Source organism: Manacus candei, unplaced genomic scaffold (genome assembly GCF_025592945.1).
Source record: "Manacus candei isolate 608988 ecotype Guabito, Panama unplaced genomic scaffold, ASM2559294v1 h1tg000048l, whole genome shotgun sequence".
Taxonomy (NCBI): domain Eukaryota; kingdom Metazoa; phylum Chordata; class Aves; order Passeriformes; family Pipridae; genus Manacus; species Manacus candei.
Window position 1 is genome coordinate 4,910,565 of NW_026138096.1, and position 14,186 is coordinate 4,924,750.

The 14,186-nt window shown below is 39.6% G+C and overlaps 2 protein-coding genes across 5 annotated transcripts in view; both read right to left on the bottom strand.

The window, feature by feature from the left end:
* Positions 1–885, bottom strand: part of AFAP1 (actin filament associated protein 1) — a 116,618-nt gene extending 115,733 nt beyond the window's left edge. Inside the window, exon 1 of one of the 4 annotated variants that reach the window (XM_051798342.1) lies at positions 623–885. The gene's annotated coding sequence lies outside the window, so the exon portion shown is untranslated. The remainder of the gene's footprint in view (positions 1–622) is intronic. The other 3 variants (XM_051798343.1, XM_051798344.1, XM_051798345.1) reach the window with 3 other exon arrangements.
* A 10,604-nt stretch (positions 886–11,489) lies between these two features.
* The window catches only part of ABLIM2 (actin binding LIM protein family member 2), a 139,466-nt gene continuing 136,769 nt past the window's right edge, over positions 11,490–14,186 (bottom strand). The window contains 1 exon segment of the mRNA XM_051798339.1: positions 11,490–13,239. Within this exon segment, the coding sequence (XP_051654299.1) occupies positions 13,126–13,239 (114 nt within the window). The 3' untranslated portion in view covers positions 11,490–13,125.

Genomic DNA, 14,186 nt, shown 5'->3' on the forward strand with positions numbered 1-14,186 from the left:
ATGGATCTGGAAGGATGGTTCTGTTCGCCTTTGCCTTGACTGACTCCAGCACTGTAACATGATGCAATCTCTCGGCTATGATGAAACGGGATCAAATGGCCAAGCCTGCAGACAGACCACCTCTGCCCACCCTAAAAGGCAGACAACAAGGAAGCTCGCAGCGGTACAAAACAGCAGCGCGGCTGCCTGGCTGGTGCCTTTCCCGGGAAGGGCATGCAAGTTTCGGGATGGCGGACAGAGGGCTTCGTTCCGGAGGATCTCGGCCGGATTTTTGCTCTTTCAAAGCCCGGGCAGGGGCCGCCCCGCGCGCGCTGCCGGGGGAGCCGCCGCCGCCCGATGCCCGGGCTCCCTCCCAGTTTTTTCCATGTGCTGCTCCCGGCCAAGAAAACCAGCGAGACTGACTTTCTTTTTAGGCTTTTTTTTTCCAGTAAGCCCACAGCTTTCCTAGCACGGGGCTGCCTGGAGCAGCAGCGGAGCCGAGGCTGAAAGACACCCATTTCTGAACCCAGCCCTTCCCCTCCCTCTCTTTTTTTCCCTCCTCCCTTCCCTCCCCGCCCGCGGAGCTCGGCAGGGATGCTGCCCCGGAGCGGGAGGGGGGCGAGCAGGACCGGAGCCCTCGTACCTTTCGCGCCGTCCTGCCGCGGGTGGCGGCACAAAGCGGCTCCGCGCAGCTCCAGCGCCGCGGAGCGCAGCCAGCGCCGCGCCGGGAGGGGACGGGCACGGGCGGGAGGAGCCGCCGGCCCGCCCGGTCCCACCGCCCCCGGCCCGCGGGTCCCCGCCCCGCGGGGAGGGGACAGGGCCGAGGCGGAGCGAGCGGAACAAAGGCGGGGGGCCCCCGCAGCATCCCCCGGGAGGGGTTGGGGTGTGGCAGCCCCCGGGTGTAGGGCAGGATGGGGCAGGTGTGCGCAGCAGCCCCGGGGGCGCAGCTTCCCCCTTTCCCCGGCAGGGGCAGGTGAGCCAAAGTGCTGCTCCCTGCGAGGCAGATCAAACCTGAGCTTCCTGCCCCTGAGTAAATCCTCCTTGGAGGACGGAGACTTGTTTCCCGAGTAAATGCTGACATACTGCGATATCACAGCTGGAGCCTCCGTGCAGCCCATGCCCTTCCCGTTCTTGTCCGGGAGATGCTGTCCCTCCGGCAATGAGCAATCCAAAGCATGGATTTGGAACATACTCAGCATGTCGGCATTTATCTAAATTTTAAGCCCTTTTGTTAAAATGGTGTAAAATGGGTTTAACATCATCTTACTTTAGCTTGATACAAGCCAGATTTAAATCAAGAGTGCAAGGTGAGACTAAAATCTATATTGATTAAAAGTATTGTCTAAGAGCTTAAAGCAGGGTTCAGCTTGTAACAGAATTGCCCATTGACCAAGGGCAAGCTTCCGTATGGGAAACCTTGGTATACATGTTCTAACTCTGACAAGTTCATGTATTTATTTTCCTCCCTGTCCATAGAGAAATTGGAAAACTGAGGTCGCAGAATAATGTAACTAAGGGAAGAACTTTAGTTAAGGAAACAATATTTCTGTTTTTTTAGTCCACTTGGGTGTCAGAGCATCTTTCCTTTTACTTCAACTCTTTAACAGTTAGATGCACAAATGTTCTCTTGTGAGAAATATTTGGGGAACATTCTAGATGCAAGTTCATCATTCTGTTCAAGCTTGTACCTCATGCTATTGTCATCATGGCTAGGCTTTGTGAACGAAGATTTGGGAAAGGCTCTATCCACATTTGTTACAAGCACGCAGGTGGCTAATAAGGCCAATATGAGATAGACATGTCCAACTGCAAAAGGCACAGCAGAAAGACTCCTTAGGAGGCATATTCTGCAAGGCACGATTCTTTCTGTGTTGTCTTCTCGAGAGTGATCCTGCGTGCTTTCTCAAAGGAAGCAGCAGCATTATAGATGTTATGTCTCCAGGCCTCCCGACTGGAGGCCAGAGTAGACCAGTTATGTTGATCAATATGGCCAAGGCTGAGATGTTGTTTCAGGGAGTCCTTGTATCTTTTCTTCAGGGCTCCTCTCTTGCGGCAGCCAGTGGCAAGTTCACCATAAAGCAAGATCTTAGGGAGGCGGTGGTCCTTCATCCTGGAGACGTGCCCTGCCCAACGCAGCTGTGTCCTCATGCTGTTGTACATCTTAGAGTATGCCACTCATTAAGCATCTTTAATTTTGGTGAATAAAATTTGGGTTGTTCTGGCCAGGTTTAATGTGCTCTTCTGTCCTGTTTCATTATCCTTAATCATTCCAACAGGGTGATACCAAACTAACAGGTTCAACCAGGGAAAATTCTATTTAGTCAGCATTTACACTGTGTGGCCACTTAGGATGCATGAGGTCCCTGTATCCTAAAACAGGAGAGCTGAATTCACAGCCCAACCTTTTCAGCACAAATTGTTTAGCCGAAAATCTCACTTTCAGCTGTTCTCTTTTCTTGTATGCCTTTGGGTATGGGCAGGGAAGGACTTGCCTACTGGATGAGCTCTTCTTACAGCAGCAGCCTGCTCCTACCTGCCTTTTTTCATTCTGCTTGTTGGGAGCTGGCAGGAGGAGGTTTTGAAGTACTTAGAAGTAGTGATTTTTCAGGCAATATTAAAGGGTTTAGTCAGTCGTGAAAAAATTAAACCATAGCTCCTCTTCTCCACAGTTCAATTGCTTGCAGCTATTGCTGTATTTGAGCCACTTAAGTTGTTATCATGACCTGTAAAATATCATCACTAGGAAGAATAATCCAAAACTCTGCTGTAAAAGCACAGTCCTTGGCTGCTGTGGCACATGCAATGTAATCCATGCACAGTACCACTGATTAGTATGCTTGCAGTGAGCACTTCCAGGATGTGCTGGCTTTACTACCTCTGTTTGGGTATTTTTTTAATTTTAATGCACACATCACATACAGTAACACTTCAGCCTTTGCCTGCCTTAAGACATGCACTGCTGTGGTCTGTAAGCAGGGTGCTTGGTTCTAGCAACACTGCAGAGTATTTCTTCCACAGAAATATCTTGAAGATGTTAGTAAGCTGATCAGCAAAGAAACAAAGATGAGAGATAGTCATCACAAGACTGGCAAGAAAATAAGCACTTTATGCCCTATGCCAGATGTGAAAGTGAGATAACTAGGGGTTTGTTCTTAGGCTGTTGGAGAGATTGGTAAGGACTTCTTGTCTTGTGGTGCTAACACCATAAGAACTAAATAACAGGCCATCTGTCATGGAGACAATCATCAGCACAAGCAGTTCCTCTTGAAGAAAAACTCTCTCTAAAGCTGAAGGGCTCAAAAGAACTTTTTTCCTATTTGAATTCCTAGGTTCCACAATGCTACATTTTAAATTGACATTCCCCCTGGTTCCTCCCCTCTCTTCTCCCTCATTTCTGATTTTGGCCATGTGCATTCCATAAGCTACTTCAGCTGCAAAATACACCTTAGTGTATTCAGTGAATACTTAGTGATTCAATGAATTTCTTTCCCATGAGTCTTTAACGACACTAGTTAAATAAAAATTCTATTTCACAGCATTCAAAAGAACAGCGTATAACTCACCTAGAACATAATATCATCACCATAAGTCAAGTGATTCCTAAGGAGTTGCTTGCACGGAAACTGAAGTCACATCATTAATAGGAAATCTGTGGTCCACAGTAACTGTATGTCATACTTTGCACCCAATAAACTTCTTAAACTAATCATCTTTTAACACAAAGGAGCAGAAAGCAAATCTGTATTAACGTCCCTACTTGAACTACGTGTCCTCCAGCTTGAAAAAGCACCCTTTAGCTTTAAGACCAAACATCCATGCAGTGTTCCAAACACTGTCTTTATTCTCATTAATTCACCATACAGTTCCACTCTATCAAGGATAACTCCTTTACTGTAGAAATAGTCTTCACAAGCTCTAGGCAGGACTTGGTAAAGCCTAGTCACAAGGATCCCTTATCTTCCTGTAATCTTCTTAGCGCTGGTTATCACAAAAAAAAGAAAATAATCAGAGCAAAGAAAAAGAAAATAATCAAGTAGTCTCAGCAGCAAGGTATCCAAATATGGTTGTTTACAAGACTAGGACTTTAACCATCAGATAATCCCTTCTGTGTTAAAGCAGAAAAGTCATGACAATGACAGGCTATATTATCTTTACGATGTGCTTAAAAGAGTTATTTATGCATATTTTAAGTTTTTTTTTTCCCTTGGAAAATCAACACTGGATGAAATCTGAGAAACACAAGCATGAGAAAAAAATCTCCAACCATTTGTTGTGATTTATGTTTTGTAAGGTACTCCAAGCAATTTAGATTTGGCTCACTTAAGTAATGTAAAAAGGCAGGAAAACAGTATTTTAGGCATTTAGAAGTATGGGTCAGTTTTTAAAGATACACTCAATTCCACTTCAATGGACCCATAACCAGATAACTCACTAGTTTAAGAGGCCCCAAAACCTCAGCAACATCCTGTTGAGAAAACAAGTGTAAGAAAAGCTATTGGATGCTGCCAGTTATGATTGGTATCCCCTGAAAGTCTGCTCAATATTTTCCAGTAAGACCTTTCAAGATGCCTGTACAAGAATATGTGGTTTTTTTCAGTGCCTTAAAGTGAAATCACAGCTGTAAGAAAGAGCCTATATGTTCTTGTCATTTAGTACCAGAAAGGCTGTCAAAACAATGTGCCTTTTTGAACTGGTAATTTATTTTTTTTTGGAAGGGAGGGCTGAGCAGACACAAAAAGGCTACAATTGGCAAAACATTGATTTCTTGTGAGACCAGACACTGCCCCGTGCAGAAGACACTGGTGTGTTAGACAGGGGAGATGAAGACTCCTTGGAGCAAGCCTTGCTGCAGGTGCCTCCTGACGTGTCCCATCTCCTGCCCTCACATCATGTTGGCATAGGGGAATGGATGGTCTCAGGGAATGGTGAAAAGCAGGCAAAAATACTGTGCAATCTGGGCTGTCGAGATGGAGTGACATTACAGCAATTGCCACTCTCTTCAGTAAAACATACTGATGGCAGAATTTCAAAAACAGAAGGCAAGTGATGGCTTTTTAGAACAAAAATATTCTTCTGTTACTTTGAAACTGTAATTTTTCAGTAAGGAAAACATCAGTGTTTCTAGAGTTGTCTCAGACATTCCTGGCGTTTACAAACTAGGAATGAGTGTATTTTAAAAACAGAAAAAAGCTCTTGATAAAAATGGGGTTTTTTTCCTTTCTTATCATAGACTATGATCCTGTTATGGTAGAATCTATTGCTATTATGACTTTAATATTCAACATCTTTATGAATTTTTTTTAAAAGAATGTCTTGTTTAAGTATCTTTTCAATGAGTTATTTTTTCTTGGGTCCCACATAATTTCCAGGTTCACTGGGGGAAAAAGTAATTATATTTTTGATAAAGGTGTGTATTATAGAAACTTCAAGAAGAGTGATTATACAGCTTTTATATAAGGCACGGTCCTCTCCTTACTCTCCACACAGGTAGGTCTTCACTTGTGTAACAAAAACTATTTGCAACTCTCTTCACAGAGATCTTAAATTAGGTTATTCATTCCACTGCTGACTGATTTTGAATCAGGGTAAAGGAGGGAATACATACAAAAGCATAACATACATTTTAGAGAACCTTGATGTGCAGCTAAAAATGGTTACTTCCTACTTATATTCTTCTGTTTGAGCTAAACGTAAGCAAACAATTCCTCCTGATTTCAGTTTTGGAAGAAATTCTATATAACTTGACCTTTATGCTCTGGTGCAGGTAAAATTGCCAGTGATTTCAGTGGGATTAGCATTTAGTGACTGACATTTTCAAAATACTATGCTAACATTCTTTTATTAAATGCTTATTAAACCCTTAGAATCATTGAAAAGTAGCTCTGCCTTTGGGTAGTACAAACTTGAAAAAAATTCCTATTCTCATAATTTTATTTTTATATTGAAGTTGCACACATTGAGCAAACACTTGCTGTAAATCTTGCCTCCTTGACCCTGCTTTCTTTGAATTCAAGCAAGCCTGGGCCAAAAATGGAATCTCATCCCTTCCCTGCCTCTTTTCCCAACCGCGTTATTCAACAAGGTATGAAACTCTATACCTTCCTTCACCTTTTTCATCACGATCAAGGAAGGGCCAGTTCTTAAACTTATAATCTGCCAAAATAACGCCTGTGTAATTCTGTTGAAATCTCAGCTATTCAGATAAACCCACTCTGTTGTTTTACACCACCATTACTTTGTACTTTTTTCCTAGGAGAATGCTTTTTTAAGCACTGGGAAAGCTGATTTAAGTCACTCCTTATTTACACATTATTTACTGTGACTCACTGTGATACGTTTCTTTTTTTACATAAGCAACTTTGTTACTCCTTCAAGAAAGCTTGGCCACTTTTGCTTTTAACAATACTGTTAAAAATTACAAAGCTAAACTTTTTTGACTCTAAAAACCCTTTCCATTTTTTCCACTTAAGCCTTCAAATTAGAAGGATTTGAAAGAAAAAGACCTTGCCTATGGTTGGGCACCTGCTACTTTAATGCTTAACCTCTGTACAGTGTTGGAAATCAAGGTCTGACAATATGGAGTAAGTTTTGGGTTGCAAGTGTCAGCCTCCTTAATTCTTACTGAATTTTTTACAGTAGAGTTTCACCATTTTTTAGTAAGCAAGTTAGGGGTAAAGAAAATTTTCATAAATACTTACAATTTCAGAATAATAGCAGGGTTGCCAAACTGATATTAATGTAACAATCCTAATCTTAGCCATCCAGTGATTGTTGAAGGCCTAAATTAGTGGTGAAGGTCCAAATTATACTAATTTAAAAGTAAGCATATTTCAGAGGTACAAAGTTACAGGAAATGTGAAAGCACATAATCTAATATTTATATTTTTATGGAATATTATCAAAAATATTTATAGACCCGGGAAGAAGGTGTCTGCCTTGAAATTGAGCACCTCACAATAACCTAGAGCAGTAGCATCCTCCCACAGATGACAACAGGAGAGCATTCTTCTGTAGAACCCTGTAATTTTAGCCCCTACTCAAAGAAAATATTTCAGCTTCTATTCTGTATTTATATTCTCTTCTGTGCCATTTAAAATGGATAAATTATTTCAGTAGTCTTTGATTATTATGTTATTTTTATTGCACTATAAAAATACCCAGTTATTATACTGAAAAAAAGGATTAAGACGAAAAAATGCAATTTGAAGAATTTGATGCTTATAGAGTGACTCATAAAGTCCTCCAGGCACTTCACTCTATCAAAAACTAACTGGGAAATGAAAAATATCTAGTACAAAGTTGGGAAAAAATGGGGAGCTCAAAGTGGGGAGCTCTATACTCCACATCCTTGAGAGAATTTTTTTTTTTGAAGTCTGACTAGCAAAACTGTCAAGTGACATGAAGAGTTTTAACCTTGTTCCTCAAGTGAATTATTCCAGGTCAGAGAGCTGAAAGCAAATTCAGACAGACCATTAACAACCTCAGTTGTTTAATTTGCAATCAATCATGGTACCTTCTTAATTATCAGTTAATAATAAAAAATTTATAGTAGTAGAGCAAGAAATAATAATGACTCATGTCAGAGTTCAGAATCATGTCCACTTGGGAGGGAAAAAACCCCTTGCAATAGTGAGGGTGGGACAAGCAAGGCTTCAGCATAATGTAGATTTGTAATAAAAAGTCAGTCATTCTTAGCTTTCTTCTTCCCCCATAAAAAAAAATAAATTATAGTGCTTGACACAATATGGCAAATATGAAGCAAACACTGCAATGCCTTTATTTTGTCAGACCATTCCTGAATACAAGGTACAATGGGCTGAAAGGAGTTTGCAGAAAAAAATTATCAAGGGCAGAGAAAGGTTTAAATCTCGAAAGGAATGGAAAACATTGCAATTTTTTGTGGAGAGATGAGTTGGAGGATGTAATAAAAGAATGTACCATAGCAAATGGAGAAAACAGGTCATCCAGGACACAAATGTAACGAGATTCAGAAACAGAAATCAAGGGTATAAAGACTTCTAATAAAAGGCAAATACATCATATCTAAGACAGTAAACCTCTTCCTTAAAGCCCAAATCATGATACATTTGCCTAGGTGGGACAAATCACTTTTGTCTGGTTTTGGTTTCCTCCTGATCGCTCTGGAGCTGCTGCTTGGGCAGTCTGGCAGGGAAGGCCTGGCTGCTCCCAAGCTCTTGGGTGCTGCACAGGTTTGTGGAACCATTGGGGAAAAAAAAAAAATGGAACCTACCTTACACATACCTGCATGCATAGTAGTCGAGATGTCAAACACTGAGTGGTAGGAAGAAAATGTGCTGAATCACGAAAATAAGAGCAATTAGAACCACTTACTTCTCTCAGCCATAACTCACAGAGGTGGTGGTTGTGAGGTGGGATACAAAGACTCAAAAAGCCTGAGCCAGCAGCTCCCATGAGCCTTTAAGGATTAGGCCATACCTCAGAAGCAGCCTGGATATGAAGAAGGGGTGCAACCTCCAGTATAATTTTACACATACAAGAGGGTTACACCTCTCATTGCGGTATTAAAAACAGTCGTCTTTTTTTCAGGTATTTGAGGTATCTGAAAAATGGTAGCCACGATGGTGACCTATCAAATAATCACATTGGTCAAGGGTCAGTCTAGACCTTAGGAACCTTAGAAGAACACCACCCTGCCCTTTTCCTCACACACAAAACAAAGGGGCAGGAGAATATGAACATAAGGACACTTTGAAGCTCATGCACCAGACAGACAGAAGTGCCTGGGATCTCACCTAGCTCATTTACATATAGCAGAACAGCATTTTCCTGCAGATCTGTGAAAAGGTTGATAAAATTAATGGTCTGGCTTGTCCACGCTAGGGAAATGTTAAAAAATCAAAATGAGGAATGTAAGATAAGGCATCTGTTTTGGTCTGAACTATAACTTTTTTGCTCATGTAAAACTAGCCTTGTCTCAGAGGGTTACTAGATTCCAGGTAGTGTCTCACAACTATGTATTTTCTTATTTCTGCAATTACAAGTTTCAGAGTTCTCCACTGAACCACAAGGAAAAGAAATAGCAGAGGGTCGGACAAAAATGTCCAGCCTTCTCAGACAGCTATAATGGTAATCTGGCATGCCCGGTTTCCTATCTGGAATTGTTGGTCAGATATTCCTCAGCAACCACAAAAATCCATGTGCTCCTTTGTCTCAAAGACTAAGATGATGAAATAAGTTGGCTCTTTCATTGCTGTGTTTGAGACGTCTTTAAAATACATGAGGTGAGAATTAGGTCATACATCAGGGTTGTCATGAACAGCTGAGACATACAACTCAGATCCAAGAATGAAAATGAAATCTCTGACAGAATTCCCTTGCCTCTTGTATACATATCAAAATAAGTTTCACCAAGAGCTATATTGATCCTTTTGAGCTGCATAGCCATATCCATACTTAACAAAATGCTGAAAGACAGCATGTCCTTGAAAACAAGACTATAGAACAGTAACTTAATAACTCCAAAGAGCATTATCTGAAAAACAGCCTATGATTTGTCGAGACTCTCAGTTTTTTACTGCCAGCGCCAGACCACACTATCAGATGGAATAATCTGGCAAAGTGTTATCTCATTACTCTGAAATGCATTTTCCATTTCATAATGCTATTTAAGATTAGCATATGGAACTCTATTAAAATAAACCAGAGTACTGACTCTGCACGTTAGTCTATTCACATTTAATTAGACACCCAAAGTTCCTGAAAGAGAACTACATGACTAAAATTCCAATTTGCAATTTTTAAATGAGGAAAACGTGAACAATTTTAGAAACAGAAATCTTGTATTCTCTGGTATACCGTGGTCTGGTTTATGGAATTTAGGTGATGTACGGAAAACTTAGCAGTGAAGTGAATTACAATGCTACTCACTTTATGGCTGTTTTACACTGGGTTGGTGCCAAATCCAGCACACAATATCGTACTGTAAATGTGAATTTAGTTAGGCTAGAAAGCATAACTGAATAAGTCACTACACCATATGACAGTAGATGCTTTAAATATAGAGTGATACACTGGTATGTATCATCTGACAAAACGAACAGCTTACTGAGTTGTGCCACCTTTGCACAGAACAGACATCTACAGACCATTTCAAACTTTCAGGAAAATGAAATAAGAAGGACACACAAGCGTAGTTGTTTTTCTAAAGTTAGCTAAAGTTTTGTGTATGAAAGCCAAAATTCCTTTTTGGTTTTGGCTGGTAGTAGCAACATAAGTTGATAAACTGACTGTCTTCTAAAACATTTTTGTGTGTTTGGCATGGAATACATGCCTGTTTAGTGAATAGTATAATGAACACAAAGAATTACTGTGTTAGGGTGTTTTGTTAGATCTATGCAATTCGAAGTACTTTCCTGGTGGCTTGAAAGTGATTTGGTAACATGGTCAAGGAACTGCCAGTGGTATTCCACCAACTTGATAAAATCTGGCTTATTTTCACTGATAGACTGTAGGCATAGAATTAATTTAATCTAAGATTAGACAGCCTGCAATGTATACTTCTGCAGTGAGATTGGCTTTCTTTATATTCAGTGCACAGGAATAGGATTGGGGCAATTCATCTCACTAGTTTTGAACATCAGGATCTGACTGAAGACCCTTTTTTCTCTTCACTGACCATAAAAGGGAGCACAGAATGACAAAAGGACTTGTAAGCAAATACAGAAAGATGATGGGGTACTACTCCCAATAAAGTTGTGCACTGTGATAAGAACTGATGCTTGTGAACTACATGGGGGCATGTAAAGTAAGAGTTGTATTTGATTTAGCTCAGCTACCTGAGGCAAGGACCTTCAAGAGACACTTTTAAGGGCATTGACATTATAACATTGAGAAAGATTAACTTTCTCAGAACAGTGTAAATGGGTCAAGCAGCTCACATGATCTCACCATCCTCACTTGCCATCAGCCATACATCTGCTGATACATAAAACAGTACAGCAGCACAGAGCTGTTGATCATATGTGCTTCTTAGTAATGCACTTTTTCCTTACGGCATAAGTTGAATCCTACACCAGTACAACAGCTGCTGTGGGAAAGAAATTATTTATAAAGTTCCATATCTAACCTGATCTGCACTGACATATTTGATCAACCTGCAGTTTTTTTACTCAGTGAGAAGATGCCTGCAATCAATCTGATGTCCCAGGAAGGTGCAGATGAGAAGAGCGGTCTTCACCAACATCTAACTTCCTCATCATCATTCTCTCACCCGTTGTTCTGCTGGATTTAGCTTTTCATAGTAGCAATGGGCCTTGCTGATCATGTTTAGGACTGACCCATTTCAGTGCACTGCCAGTTTTCATGTGCAGGCAGAACATGGATTGTTTAAATCATGACCAACTTTACAGTAACTTGACACGCTGAAGTTCACTCAATACTCTCCTCAGTGGCATTACATTAATATCATGGGAAGACCCTATCCAAAGCAACAGTACAATCTAAAAATTATACACACATTAGAAAAGTCATTCAGTTATGTCTTTGTTTTAATGAATTTTTTTTTAACATTTGTATCATCAGACAAAACATTTAGGTCATGAGAAAATATTTATTTCCAACAGCATGGACTTTGAATGTTAGTTGGAAGAAGGCATGTTCAATGCTATGATTTTTCCAAGTTGAAATAGTGTGTTGTAGTGCATATATTAACCAGTTACTTTAAGGAAATGCAAAAAGACAGTGAAGTAGGAGGTGAGTACAAACATTCAAGGCAGTAAAAATGCAAAATACTGACACATGGCTGAAAAACGTACTTTTTGTAATGCTCTTTTAGTATCACACAAAACTAGCAACTCACTTTAAAACATTCTTTGTCAGCAACCATACTTCTGATCATATGAAACTATTAAATTTAATAAAGTCTTTCAGCTGGAAGAGATATTAAGGTCTAACGCTCATATCAAACACTTAGATTTTGTTAGCTTTTCTTGTTATTTAAGATAGTTTCAAGGTACTGCACCAGTATCACATAGGATTTTTTCTTTTCAAATTGATTTGTACAGAAACATGCAAATAGTAATGCATGAGGGTTTTATATATTTGATTATAATTGGCTGTATTATTGATAGAGCACACCAAGCTTTTTTTGTTACATTTTATGCTGAACTGTTCCATTTCCACATCTACCAATTGCCATCACAGTTCTCATGGCTTATTATGTAAAGCCAGAAAGTTGAGAAAGTAAGAGTGTCTTCACTTAGGACATATATTAATGAAAATAATTCTTTTATAGGTAGATAGATCTATCTACATAGTAATTAAGATTGCATGGTATTTTTATCAGCATGAAATGTAAAAAAAAAGTTCTCCAAACACCCCAAACTAGTAGGAGAACACAGTCCTCTGGCACAATACACTCTTAAACCAGTTTTGTATAAGGCTTCAGTTTTCCTGATGAATGGGACTAAATCTTTACGTAGGTCTGTATACATTTTAGTGATTATAACTGTTTTATGTCACAATATATTCTTAATAAAATAAAAACTCTGGTGTTGTAATTAAAGATAGCTAGTTACCTTCTAGACAAATAGGACCTTTTAAAGAGTATGCTGTGTTTAAATATAAGAAGTAGAATTAAGGTGCTTCCATATTTTTGCTTTCATTCTTAAAAAGTACCACACATAAACAATTGCAATAATTGCTTGCGGATATGCTTTTCTTTGGCTTTTACCATATTTTTTTACAGCATGTGATCCCCCACTGGAAAATTTTATATGAATTACTTACTTGATTTTGTAAAAATTGCATTATAAAACCTAATGGAACAAAATGTTGGATGCATTTCCCGTGTCACAGCTACACTTTTTTCTCTTCCTTTCAGAATTTCCATATGCATCAAGCAATAACTGCAAGCAACAATAAATTTAAAGCTAGATTTTTCGCACGTTGTAAACTGGGTAGGACCAGGAGTTACTGACAAAACTGGCTGGAAATGCAGGATTAGCAAATTCTCTGTATCCCAACACATTACCATCTAATCTGTCTTGTTTCCCCCGACACATACTAACACAATGAAGCTGGACAATGGTTCAACAGCAAGTGCATGTGATAGTTCTGGCAAGACTATTTTTGTTTTGATTAAGCACATATTTTATCCAGGAGGGTTTAGAAAAGCAGGGCCTTTTTCTTCAGGTCATTCCGCTTCCAAAGTGCCAGCCGATCAAATTCCTCAATGCTCATTTTGAAGACTTCCTGGAACTCTTCAGGGGACAAATGCCTCTTGAAAATGAAAATACAAAAGGTATTATTAAGCTCATCTGTGCACAGGAATATTTCTGCCCTTCCTAAGTTTTAAAACACACCACAAAATAATGCATTAGGGTTTGCATTTAAATTCCAAAATTGGTTCTGGAAAAGACTGCATCAAAACCAAACGAGCTCAGAGTAGCTGGGAAATGAAATTATTGATGGCAGTAGTGACTTCTGAAAAAAAAAAGTCTTTTCAGTATAGTTCCAACTGAGCAGAAACTATGGTTTTGGGGAAAAAGTATGTGTTTACCCAGAGTGCTTGATGATAGAGCACACTGAAACAAATTTAAGTCATTCCAGGACTTTAAAGAGTCTGATAACAATGTAATTTCAGAGTTGGATTTGTTTCGCCTTGATCTTTAATGAGAGCAGTGGACACCACACTGGTCCACTAATAGCACCCTTGTAACAAAGGAGAGAGCACATTGCTAAATTCTTAAATCCAAAATGTGCTTAACCATGGGAACAGACTCTAGTCAGAAGTCCAAGTTGGATAAGGTTGGTTTTTTTCTAAATGTCAAAAAATATGCTTCTATTTGATGTTTCTGTGATTCATTATTAAAAAAAAAAAAGTAAAAAGTGAGATAAAGAGAAAGGGAAGAAATTCAATATAAAGAATTGGAGGGAGGTAGGATAACAATTCCCTGACAATTATTAATATACATACAGAAAAGGTAGAAGAGGTAAATGTATGAATTAGAAATTAATATAATGTCAAATTCTTCTGATAATTGTGGACTAACCCTTGCTCAAGCACTTCATCAGTATCAGTTACGGTTCTCTGTTTCTGATGAGTTAAGGGACACATTCAGTGCAATGATAATTAAAAATCACAATATTTAAACATGGACTCCTGTCTTCCACAAAGGTTTCCTTGAAATCTGGGACAAGGCCTCCAAACTCTCTTCTCCCCAGCC